Here is a 12,141-nt window from a genome sequence, read left to right on the forward strand (position 1 = left end):
GGCTGGTGTATGGCTGCCCCAGACAGACTGGGGGGGGCGGCTGGTGTATGGCTGCCCCAGACAGACTGGGGGGGGGGCGGCTGGTGTATGGCTGCCCCAGACAGACTGGGGGGGGGCGGCTGGTGTATGGCTGCCCCAGACAGACTGGGGGGGGGGCGGCTGGTTTATGGCTGCCCCGCTAGACCTGGGGGGGGGGCTGATGCTCCTGACACTCCTGACAGACTGGGGGGGGCGGCTGGTGTATGGCTGCCCCGCTATACTGGGGGGGGGGGGCTGATGCTCCTGACAGACTGGGGGGGGGGCGGCTGGTGTATGGCTGCCCCGCTAGACTAGACAGATTCTGTGGACAGACTCGGACCAGCTGGCTCTGATGCCATGGCCCTAGAGGGGTCTGCGCTCATCTCAGCCCCGTTTCATCTGTCCCATTTTCCTTGCAAAATCCCCCTCTCCCCACGCCCCATATCAATTGGGAGCCAAGGCCGAGGCTGGCCGGATTTCTTGAGTAGATCACAGCTTAGTCGTGAAACACCTTCCCCCCCCCCCCCCCCCCCCCCCCCCCCGCTCTCCTGCACAGGTCTGGCTTTGGGTCCCCTTGCTCCCCTCACCAGGGGGTGGTACCACGGGGGCGGGGACTGCGAGGGCTCCCACCAGCTGCCTTCCAGCTCCCGGGGAGGTGTCTGCATCTCTGCTGGGCGGCTCAGGTGCCCCCAGGTACAAGGAAGAGACCCTCCACCCTGTGAGCGTCTTGCGACCAGGACAGCGCCCCCCTCCCCAAGCACCCCAATGGGCAGGACAAGAGCAGCCTGGACGAACTGGTGGGATTAGCCCAGTGCTGGGGGGGGGGGTTAAAATTCGAGTGCGAGCCCCTCTCTGCCCGGTGCCCCGCGGATACCCCGGGCCGGGCGCTTCCCCGCGGCAGCGCCCCACGCGCTCTGGGTTCTCGCCTCCTGCCCGCTCCCTGCGAGCGCCTCCCCCTGCAGCCCGGAGGCCTCGCCCCGCCTGGGCTGGAACAGCGGGGCCGGAGCGCGGCGAGCCGGGGGACGCGACTCGCTGCCGCACGGGGCGCGCCCGAGGAAGGGAGCGAGGCGGCGCCGGAGCCGGCCCCATGAGCGGGGCGGCGCTGGTGGGCTACAGCAGCAGCAGCTCCGAGGATGAATCTCCGGAGCCCGCGGCGGGGGAGGCGGCGCCCCCCGGAGCCAGGTGGGCCTGGCTGCCCGGTGGAGCGCGGCGGCCCTGGGCCGTGCGCGCATCGCTCCCCGCCCGGCTCCGGAGTGACACCGGAGTTCGCGAGGAGCTGGGCAGAGCGCGAGCTGCCCCCCTCCCACCCGGGTCCACTCCGCCCCCTGGGCCCCTCCCGGTTCTGCCCGGGCCCTCAGGCCGGACCCCCGGGGCCGGTGCGCTGCCCTGGGCCCGCGCTAAGCCTTGTCTACACGGGCCCTAGCCCCTACTGGCTGGTGTGTAGTAGCCGAGTCCGGGCCTGCGGGAATCGGGAGGCGCTGCAGGTTGGCCGATCTAAGGCCTGTCTACAAGGGATTGGTTTGTGGAATAAGCTGGGTGCACACTGAGCACTGCGGTATCTATTCACGCCCCCTGCCCTCACTCTTCTTGGGCGCACCCTTGCGGCGTTCACTTTAATCCACTTCGGAAGACCTGCTGGCCCCTCCCCAGTCCTGACTGGCAGGACTTCCTAAGCTAGGCCTGGACTCCCCCTTCCCAGCCCCCATGGCCCTGGCTAGTTTATTTCTGGATCTTGGCAAGGTGGCCTGATGGCTGTGCCCGATTGTGTCCTGAGTAGGTTTGACAGGTCAGCTGCCCTGCACCAGGGGACTGGCACTGAGAGACGGAGGTGCTTGCACTGAGAAAGGGGGAACCCTCCCTGGCTCCAGAACCCTTTGCATGTCTGTGCAAAAGGGGAAGGACCCGCAGTTGTCTGTGGTGCACCTGGCCAAGGACACGTGTTTCTCAGGGTGGCCATGCACGCTAATTTCCTCCTTTCTCCCCCCAACTTTCCTGCAGCATGCCGCTTCCTCGCCTCCCGGTGCCAGACAGCGTGCTAAACATGTTCAGGGACCAGGAAGAGGAGTTCACGGATGACAACACCAAGCATGGCGGACGAGTACGCAACTTTCCCCACGAGCGGGGCAACTGGGCAACATACGTCTACCTGCCCTGTAGGTAACTTCAGCCCTGTCTAGGTTAGGGATGGAAGCAAGTAGTCAAGTACAGGCTTATCGGGCGGTCAAGTCGACTACTCCAGTGTTTCTCAACCTATTTTTATAAAGTACCCCATAAAAAAAAATTAGAAGTACCCCCAGTACCTACAGTTTCAGACACACATAATTTTTTTCTGCCATTGCAACACATTTGTTTAAACAACTTAATCATAGCCGGGCTGGACAATGACATTTCTGGGTGTAAAAAGTACAAAAATAATAAAAAGCTGTAAAACTTAACACACAAATTCAGTTTTCTCCACATTTCAGTTGTGTTGACGTACCCCCCTCCCCAGACTTCTCTCGAGTACCCCATGGGTACTTGTACCACTGGTTGAGAAACACTGGACTACTCGACTGCTCACATTCCTCTCCTCTCCCCCACCGCCTCTGTATCGGGGGGGGGGGGCGGGGGGGGGAGCAGGAATCAAGGGGAGGACGCAGGAACCAGAGCCACATTCCCCCCATAGAGGCAGTAACGTGGGGGGAGGGGTTACTACCAGGTTGTTACTACTAGGGATGTAAAATTTCGATTCTTTGGCTAATTGAATAATTGACGCAATTTGCATCGACTATTCGATTAGTCAATAAGGGCACTTCTGCCTTTGAAGTGTAGCAACAGCCCCAGGGCTAAAGCGCTGTGGGGCGCACGGGGTCAGTGGGGGACTCAAGCAGTCCCCAGCTGACCCCGGGCTCCATGCGGCACTGCCGCTTTGAAGTACCCCTCCCTTCCCCCTTGCTGCCTCCTTCCGATAGAGGTAGCAAGCGGAGGGGAAGTGACTAGTCCACTCATCATTCACATCCCTACTTACTACATTTAAATTGTGGAGCCGCAGTGGGGGTAGTTCCCGGAGCTGGCAGGAGCCGGGACTGAGCGCCTTCCCTTATCGACTGATAGGTTCCCGGGGGGGGAGGGGGAGGCATGAAGAAATTCCAGGTGACCCAGCCCCCTGTCAATCATCCCCCCCCCCCATTGGGGCAGAGGGAGGATGGAGTGTCCCAGGCAGACTTCAAAATGGCCACTTTAAAAAGGCAATGCCAGCTCTGCTCTTAAAAGGGCAACTTTTTTTTCTCAAGGTTTGCTGCTATTTTGGGGGGGGGGCTCTTGAGGGTTTCTCAAAAATCAGAAAGGGGGTGTGATGCTGAAAAGTTTGGGAACCGCTGTTCTAGAGCAAGGGAGGATGTCAGAGCTCTGGGGTGAGAGCAGGAGCTCTCTGTACCAGTGTGAGGCTGGTGGAACAGATGAAGGACAGAGACCCATGGGAGTGGAGCAGGGGGAGTGACATAGCCCGGGTTTAGGGCTCCACGTACATCACCTGTGGGGCAAATCTTGTGCACACCTGTCTCTGCAAACGGGTAGAGAGCCCAGCCGGCAGGGACGCCCTGCGTTCGCATTCCCCACGATGGCGTCCGCCGTCTCGGTCTTAACACCCGCTGCTTCCCAGGGCTGTGGCTGTTAGAGCTGCCACTCCCTGCTGTTCTGCCCATTCAGACAGAGCGGGTCGGAGGCCTCGGGTCTGCCGCAGGACTCAAAAGAGAGGCGTGTGTGCGCATAGCCAAGTACCTCCTGGCTGTGTATTCTACCGGGTCGGCAGCTTGGCAATAGCTACTCATTGCTGCCTAGGTCAGTGCTTGTTCCCTGTCTAAAATAAGAGAGGAGTCCTCTGCCAAGAGGCAGCACCGTGCAATGGTTAGAGCTGCAGACTGGGAATGGGGACTCCCAGGTTTTATTCCCAAGTCTGTGCCTATTCGTTTCCGCATGGAGAATAAGGATAAGAATGGTCCCCATTTCCACAGGGGCGGTGTGACAGGCATTGGAATCCGGGGAGCACGTCATTGCCAGGCAGAGGGACCAGCCCCTCCCCACTGGGGCCGGTGCTGTGAGGGAGGGTCAGGCCCTAATCCCGCTGTTCTTTCCCTGGCAGGTAAAATCCAGGAGGGGGTGCTGGAGCTGGTAGAGCTCCTCGTTTCCCACTGCCGCCGGTACACGGTGTCGCTCACCGCCATGGAGGAGTTCCACATCAGCCTCTCCCAGTGCGTGGTGCTGCGCTACCACTGGATAAACCCCTTGATCCAGTCCCTCAAGGAACGCATAGCCCCCTTCAACAGGTAGGAGCAGCGGAGCCCCGGGCACACTTCCCACCTGTCCCTCTCTCCTCGGGCCACCCCAGCCCCCCGCAACCTGCTCTGGCTCGGTGACCCCTAGCGACTCCCCCGACATGCTTTGGATCCCAGTTAATCCAGTGTCTGCTCCCAAGACCCCTATGCAGTGGGGAGATGCTGCCCCCACTGAAATCAGTGTGAGCTTTTCCTTGGATTTCAACCGACGCGGGACCTGGCACCCTGTTAATCTGGCCAGGAGGCCAATGGCCCAGATGCTGTGCTGAGACGCAGGGGGCTCTGGGTTCAAGAGCAGTGAGCGTGCGTATTGTCTTGTAAATCTCTGACCAAAGGTCTCTTGCTTCAGAGGGGTAGCCGAGTTAGTCTATTACAGCCAAAACAACAAATGGTCTGGTGGCACTTTATAGACTGACAAAACATGTAGATGGGATCGTGAGCTTTCGTGCCCACAAACGCTCATGATACCATCTACGGCTACGGCTACATTGGCATGATCTTGTGCAAAAACTCGTCCAGAAGAGAGCGTCGACACTGGCATGTGCCTTTGCGCAAGAGATGTGCTTTTGCTCAAGAGCATCCACGCCAGAGTAGATGCTCTCTTGCACAAGAAAGCTCTGATGGCCATTTTAACCATAGGGCTTTCTCGCGCAAGAAATTCATGTTGCCTGTTTACACTGGCCTCTTGCGCAAGAACAGTTGTGCAAAGAGGGCTTCTTCCTGAGCGGGAGCGTCAGAGTTCTTGTGCAAGAAGCACTGATTTCATACAGTAGAACGTCAGTGTACTTGCGCAAGAACTCGCAGCCAGTGTAGACAGGCAGCACGTTTTTGCACAAAAGAGGCCGCTTTTGCGCAAGATCGCGCCAATGTAGACACAGCCTACATGTTTTGTTAGTATATAAAGTGCTCCCAGACCATTTTTGGTTTTTTCAAAGGTCTCTTGTGAGTTCTGTGCTTACCACTGGCTTGGAGACTGCCCAGGCCCATGCTGTGTTGGTGGCTGGGCCGAGGAAGTGCACAGTAGAGTGGCAGCCAAGGGAGGGGGGGTAACAACTGATCTACCCCCCAAGGGTGTTCAGTTTGTACAGATTCACCATTGATAGAAACAGACCTTTGCTTGGCCAGCAAGAGGGAAGCCCCTCTGCAACAGAGGACGAGTGATGCCTGCCTTTCTCCTTTAGAATTTACATGCTACCTGAAGCTGAGAGAGAGAGTTCTAAGTACTCTTAAGCAGTGTGTCTCAACCAGTGGTACGAGCACCCGTAGGGGTACTGAGAGAAGTCTGGGGGGTACGTCAACACAACTGACATTCGGAGACAACTGAATGTTTGTGTTAAGTTTTACAGCGTTTTATTATTTTTGTACTTTTTACACCCAAAAATGTCATTGCCTGCCCAGCTATGATTAAGTTGTTTAAACAAATGTGTTGTAATGGTAGAAAAAAAATTGTGTCTGAAAACTGTAGGTAGTGGAGGTACTTATACTTTTTTTTAAAGTGGTACTTTGTACAAAAAGGTTGAGAAACACTGCTCTTAAGTACAGGCAGTCCCCGGGTTACATGGATCCAACTTACATCGGATCCCTACTTACAAACGGGGTGAGGCAACCCTGCACTAGCTGCTTCCCCCCAGCAAACCAGGGAGACGCGAAGCTAGCGCCCCCCCCACCCCCCCAATAGACCAGGGAGACGCGGAGCGGCTTTTCTCAGCAGACTCCTCAGCTTGAGAATAAAGGACTGAGGGAAGTGAGGTGTGGGAGAATAAAACTGAGCTCTGGAGAAATGTTTGGCTAGAGTTTCCCCTACAATATGTACCAGTTCCGACTTACATACAAATTCAACTTAAGAACAAACCTACAGTCCCTATCTTGTACGTAACCCGGGGACTGCCTGTACCTGGTTTTGGCCTTTTATGACAACAAACACCAGGTACTTAAGAGTACATAGAACCCCTCTTCATGTAGCATGGAAACTGACTATTCTGTTAGACTATCTGTCCTTTTCCAGTTACATACATACTCAGCTTTCTCTTTGATACTTACTTATCTACCCTCTGCCTCATTCTTTGTCCCCCTGCCCCATTTTTTTTCTTCTTCCCTCCTCCCTCCCCTTTCTTCCCTCATTGATTTTGTTTCTAGACATCCAACACTCCAGACATCTGAAGAAGTGGGCTGTGCCCACGAAAGCTCATGATGCTGTCTACGTTTTGTGTTAGTCTCTACGGTGCTGCAGGACTATTCATTGTCTAAGGTTTTTCTATTCCAGACAAACACAACGCCCCCTCTGAGACTTCTCCTGCTTTGTTTCTTTCCCCTGTTTCAGGTTCTTCTGTACGGCCAGCCAGGTGAAGGCGTATACCAACCAGTACAAAACCAGGTGAGTGAGTAGCACAGCAGCCTAGCTGTAGAGAGCCCTGGGGAGTAGGGCAAAACTGGCAGGAGGAGGGGTGGACGGGAAGCGGCTCGTGCTGTGCACAGACCCCGTGATCAAAGCCCCGCCATGGACGTGTCATATCCTGTTGTCTCAAAAGCCTGCTGCTTTTCAGAGCTATCCTCCCAGCCCCCCCATCACTGCCAGGCATAGTCCTAGATGGGTACATTTTGATCCTGGGCTGCAACCACTGGCTACCCAAAATACATCAACAAATCCAGTTACCTGACTGGGCCAGTTCTTGGCAGCTCCTTGAGCTGGTATCTTTCACCTTGCACTGCAGAGCCTCCACCTGTTAACAAAAAAAACTGTCTCTAGCCAAAGGTGACTTTAGTGTAATGCACTGATGTCTGCCTGAGTCTGCAGAGAGCCTGAAACAACAGGAGAGACCTATGAGGAGAGAGTGAGGGATTTGGGTTTGTTTAGTCTGCAGAAGAGAAGAGTGAGGGGGGATTTGAGAGCAGCCTGCAACTTCCTGAAGGGGGGTTCCAAAGAGGACGGAGAGAGGCTGTTCTCAGTAGTGACAGGTGGCAGAACAAGGAGCAATGGTCTCAAGTTACAGTGGGGGAGGTCTAAGTTGGATATTAGGAAAAACTGTTTCCCTAGGAGGGTGGTGAAGCGCTGGGCTGGGTTCCCTAGGGAGGGGGTGGAACCTCCATCCCTAGAGGTGTTTAAGTCTCGGCTTGACAAGACTTAAACCGGGTTGATTTAGTTGGGATTGGTCCTGCCTTGGGCAGCGAGCTGAACTTGATGACTCCTGAGGTCTCTTCCAGCTCTACGATTTTATGAACAGCCCTGACCGAAGGAAGAGCTGCCTCAGTCATCTCTGTTGCGTGTTCGCTCTGAAGCTAACAACACTGATTTAAAGTGTTGAGATAGTTAACAGTGTCGCTGCTGAACAAAGCACACAAGTAAGAAGGACAGTCATAAGAACAGCCAGACTGGGTCAGACCAAAGGTCCGCCTAGCCCAGTGTCCTGTCTGCCAACAGCGGCCAATGCCAGGTGCCCCAGAGGGAGTGAACAGAACAGGGAAGCCCCTGTCATCTAGTTCCAGCCCCTGACAAACAGAGGCCAGGGACACCATTCCTACCCATCCTGGCTAACCCCCATGAATTTATCTAACTCTTTTCTGAATCCTGTTAGTCTTGGTCTTCACAACATCCTGTGGCAAGGAGTTCCACAGGCTGCCCAAATGCATCAGGGGGACTCTCATGTAGGGCATTAATACTGCTCTTCCTGTGGGACAGGTTTCCTTAGCAGATCTGCCAGCACTCAGGTCTTTCTCCGGTCTCTGTGCAGGACTTTTGTGGGCTTGGAGGTCTCGTGTGGACATTCTCAGTTGCTGGATCTGGCCTCAGAGGTGGATAAAGTTATGGAGGAGTTTGATCTCCCAACGTTCTACAAAGTAATGTCTCGGTTCTTGTCGGCAATTTTGTCTCCTCCTCTCCAAAATCTCCAGAGGCGCCCAGGGCTCTGCGCTGCTCCGCTGGCTTCAGTATGGAGCCCGGGGGAACAGGTTCATAAGAGGCTTGACCTTGAGAAGGAGCCAGTAAAAGGGGAGTGGGGAAATGTGAACTCGCCTCCTGCTCCAGTCCCCTCTCTCTACTGCCACCATTTCCACAGGAGAGCACGAGGCTTTTACGTCAGCATCCAACCCAGGACTCTACCTCCAATGGCCCTTCTGTGAGCTGCGTGGCTTGGCTCTGAGCCTCGTTCCTAGGCACCTTGCTCGCAGGAGAAGGGCTTCTGGTTGTGGGGGCCATGGAGTGTCTCGGCTCGGTCGGGGCTGAGGCTCATCGGCAGGGTGCTGTGCAGGAAGGTCCCTTTCTTGGACAGTCTCCTGAGCTGCCTACCCAGCATCCTATCCCTGGTGCCTAAACTCACTGACAGGGTTCGGGGAAGGGCTTTAAATAAACTCTGGTCCATGGGCTGAGTTGGGAGCGTGCGTCCGGCTGGGAGGCGTCAAACCTCCACTCAGAGGCCTGTGTAGTGCGGGAGGCGTTTCCCCGCAGTCAGGAGCACATCGAAAGACGCTAGGCCAGGCAGGCCAACAGGGAGCCAGGATTCGCGGTGGCTAATCCTGTCCCCGACTCACCTCGGGGACCTGCCTGCACAGTGGCGCTAATGGCGTTTCCCTGTGGCAGCGCCTTGCGGGGCTTCGTGCCCGGAAAGCGCCCTGGGTGGTGGGACCCTGCAGGGCTGCGTTACGCCAGCCCCCAGACGTGACCGCCACCTTGCACCTTCCTCTGGCTGAGCTGCTGTGTCTCTCTGTGCAGAACCCATCCTTCCACATCAGCCTGGCCTGGTGTGCCGGGGACCTGAGCGACCGGCTGGAAGGGCAGTGTCTCCAGGAGCTGCAGGTAACTCCAGAGGGAGCCCTCTCCGAGGAAAGCACGGCGGTGGGGGCAGGGGATGCAAGTAACTCGCCAGCCCGAGTCAGAGGCGTAGCGAGGGTGTTATGTCCCCACGGGCAACAGCAAAATTTGACCCCCCCACCACCACTGTTGTGCGGCAGGGCCCCAAACCTGGTGCACAGCTGAGCCCGACCCTGGGAGGAGGCCGGTGGAGATGGAGGAGGGTCGGGCTGGGGGCAGGGAGGAGGCTCCAGCCGCCGGCAGTGGGCAGAGGAGGAGCAGGCGAGCCGAGGGATGACAAGGAGAGCAGAGGGGGATTAAATTGGCACCCCCCTAGCGTGGTGTTCAGGGACAAGTGCCCCCCTCCCGAACTCCTCCGCTATGCCACTGGCCCCCGTGTCTCCAGGGATGGGGAGGGATTTGGGTAACTCTTCAGCAGCCTGTAGGTGACTGGCCTGTAAAACTCAGACAAGGGATGAGAACCTTTCGGGTGGGAGTTGGAGTTCAGTTCCGCCCCTCTCAGGTGCCTGAGGAGACCCCGCTGCTACCGTTGCCTCGTCTCTGCACCGCTTCCGTACGGGAGCCGTGGTCCGTGTGCTGTGAGCGACCGGCCCGGCCCATGGGAGGCCTCTGCTCACGCACGTTGACGCTTCCCTCACCGGCCCGGGTGTGTGTTCCAGGGGATTGCGGATGGATTTGAGGACTCTGCCTTCCCGCTGCGGTTCCAGGGGGACCAGATCGGCTGCAAGTCGGGGAACAAGTTCTTCTCCTTCCCCCTGAAGTAGGAGACAGGAAGCCAGCCGCCCGGGCGCCTCCGCCAACCGTGGGACAGTTTGAAGTGTCACTCACCTGCGCCCAGTTGTTCTCAGCTCCTCCGCCGAGGGAGCTTGGGCGCCTCGAGCCGGGCCACCTGTGTGTGCAGGCGCTGGACCCGGGAGGTGCGTGTACATGAGGCGGTTAAGTTACTGTGCTGCGTAGGCCGCCGTCAGCACAGACCACCCTGTGGTCGCCAGAGGCCTGGTGTTTTAAGCCATAGTCACCCTCCCGTGAAGATGCGTGTGGGTCGATGGAGGACGAGTGTCACACCGCTGGAAATGGCGCTGCGTTAGCCGTATGGGGATCTACAGCAGCGCCACTGTCCTGAGCCCTTGGCTGTTAACCACAAGATCCATGGGTGCGGAGCGAAATCCTTCTCTCAGGACAGCCGGAGAATCGCTTTGCCTGCAGCTCAGTGGGAACACGCCCCCTAGTAAGGCTTCTCCTCCCCAAAGCTTTTATGGCCCCACTGGCGAATCTGAATGCCAGACCCTCGCGCCAAGTCCGGGTGGGGTTAAATCTGGCAGGGGGGGAGGCTCTGGACTTTCCTTGCTGAACAGTCTCCCTCCCGTTCGGGACAAGCGGAGAGTTTGAACCAGGAGTGGGGAAACGACAGCTCGTGGGCCGCCCGCAGTGCAAGAGGGCTTTTAATCTGGCTTTTAGGGTTACCTCTCTGGCAGCCGGGACATCGCTGTGGTCCCTGAGCGCTGCATGCTGCCCTCACCAGCAGGTGCCAACCCTGCAGCTCCCATTGGCCGGGGACGGAGAACCACAGCCAATGGGAGCTGTGGTGGCAGCGCCTGTAGGTGAGACCAGCCCCCTACCTGCCGGCCGCTTCTTCCAGGGCTGGAGGGGAGCCTGCCTCAGCCTTGCTCTGCTCCCACCCACGAGCCGCCCAGTGTAAGGGGTGCCCAGATAGAGGCCTGATTCCGCTCCCCAACCCTCTGCCCTGAGCCCCCCTCCCACACGCTAACCCTCCCCAGTCCTACAGTCATGGCCTGCCATGTAATTTCCCTCCCCAGACGTGGCCTGTGGGCCAAGCAGTTTGCCCATCCCCGCTTTAAGCCGATGCCCAGAGAGCCTTTGGGGAGGAGAAGGGCAGCTGGGCACAGATTGTTAAGAGAATTTATTTTAAAGGGCAGATTTTCTTCCTGACGCGGGAGGCTTGTCGTACTGCCAGATGCCCAAAGGAGGGCAGTGTTGGCTTTCTTGCTCCCTGACTTTGCAGCATGAGCTGGCTAACAATAAGGGCATCTGGCAGCCCGTGGCTCCTACCCAAACCCAGAATCACGGGCTGCTGTTTAACTTGGTTTGGGCAAGCCAAGAACATCGGTCTCCGGGGCAGGGCGGGAGGTACCTTGTTCCAGCCCCTCCTCCACTATCTGCATCCTGGAAGGACAGCCCTGGACTGCGAACAGCCTGTGTTTTCCTGCCCTCGGCTGACCGGTGGTTGGCCTCTCCAGCCTTCTGGCCTGGTATCCCTCACCCCATTTTTGCCTGCCAGAACCTGAAGCTTTGTGTTTAGAATCAACGCTGGTTTGTAGCTGCCACAAAGCTGTTTTCCTGGTATATTCTCTGCACCTGCCGCTGCCCTTGACTTCCAAGGAAATTGTGGCTGTCGAGCGCTTCTGAGCATCCGCCCCTCGGTGCCCCTTTTCTCCAGGGCAGGGTCAGCAGGGGGGTGGTATCCCTGGCCAACGTGGCATTGAGAGAATCCTGTATCACGGGACTCCTTGCCATTTAAAATCTCACCCTGTACGTGTATCGACTTCTTACCTGCAGTATTCAATTTTAAAAATTCTTAACAGGTTCCCTGCTGGGTTTGCAGGGGCCAGAAGATGAAATTCACAGCTTCAAAACGTTTATGAATAAACCTTTCTCTTCCTGCCTCTGGTGCCTGTGTTTTCATACGAACTGAAATCTAACGCGCGCTCACTTTCTCCCAAGCCCGTAAACAATCTGCCTTGAGAGCGAGTTCTGCCAAAGATCACCGTTGCCTATGCAGCCGTGCTCTGTTACTTGCGCATGGTCCACGGAGTCTAAGGGTAAGACCTTGGGGACCAGTGGAAGATTTGCCTCTAGCAGGCTAGGATTTCACCCCAGGCGTGCAGCTATGCCAGCTACCTTGAGTGGGAAACAGTTCAACTCTCTTTCTTCCCTAAAATAATCCAGGGATCGGGATCGATCAGCTGTTCCCCAACAGTGACACCT

The 12,141-nt window shown here is 57.0% G+C and overlaps 1 protein-coding gene across 3 annotated transcripts; it reads left to right on the forward strand.

The window, feature by feature from the left end:
- Positions 1-628: 628 nt before the first annotated feature.
- USB1 (U6 snRNA biogenesis phosphodiesterase 1) lies at positions 629-11,817 on the forward strand. Of its 3 annotated transcripts, none has more exons than XM_075940459.1 (7): positions 629-711; positions 2,017-2,171; positions 4,139-4,322; positions 6,652-6,705; positions 8,060-8,165; positions 9,037-9,120; positions 9,795-11,817. In XM_075940459.1, exons 2-7 carry the CDS (start codon positions 2,018-2,020, stop codon positions 9,897-9,899), a joined length of 687 nt encoding a protein of 228 aa, XP_075796574.1. In that variant the 5' UTR covers positions 629-711; position 2,017; the 3' UTR covers positions 9,900-11,817. The 3 variants fall into 3 exon arrangements, with proteins under 3 accessions (XP_075796574.1, XP_075796575.1, XP_075796573.1); XM_075940460.1 differs by having other exon boundaries at positions 635-736; XM_075940458.1 differs by lacking the exon at positions 629-711 and adding an exon at positions 817-1,200.
- The last annotated feature ends 324 nt before the right edge of the window (positions 11,818-12,141 follow it).

Source organism: Pelodiscus sinensis, chromosome 12, assembly GCF_049634645.1.
Source record: "Pelodiscus sinensis isolate JC-2024 chromosome 12, ASM4963464v1, whole genome shotgun sequence".
Taxonomy (NCBI): domain Eukaryota; kingdom Metazoa; phylum Chordata; order Testudines; family Trionychidae; genus Pelodiscus; species Pelodiscus sinensis.

Bases quoted from the DNA above. Each gene is read 5' to 3' on its own strand.
- USB1 (XM_075940458.1), top strand. From the start codon at position 1,106: ATGAGCGGGGCGGCGCTGGTGGGCTACAGCAGCAGCAGCTCCGAGGAT. The intron at 4,323-6,651 runs GTAGGAGCAGCG...CCCCTGTTTCAG, and splicing joins CGCATAGCCCCCTTCAACAG to GTTCTTCTGTACGGCCAGCC. The intron at 8,166-9,036 runs GTAATGTCTCGG...CTCTCTGTGCAG, and splicing joins ATCTCCCAACGTTCTACAAA to AACCCATCCTTCCACATCAG.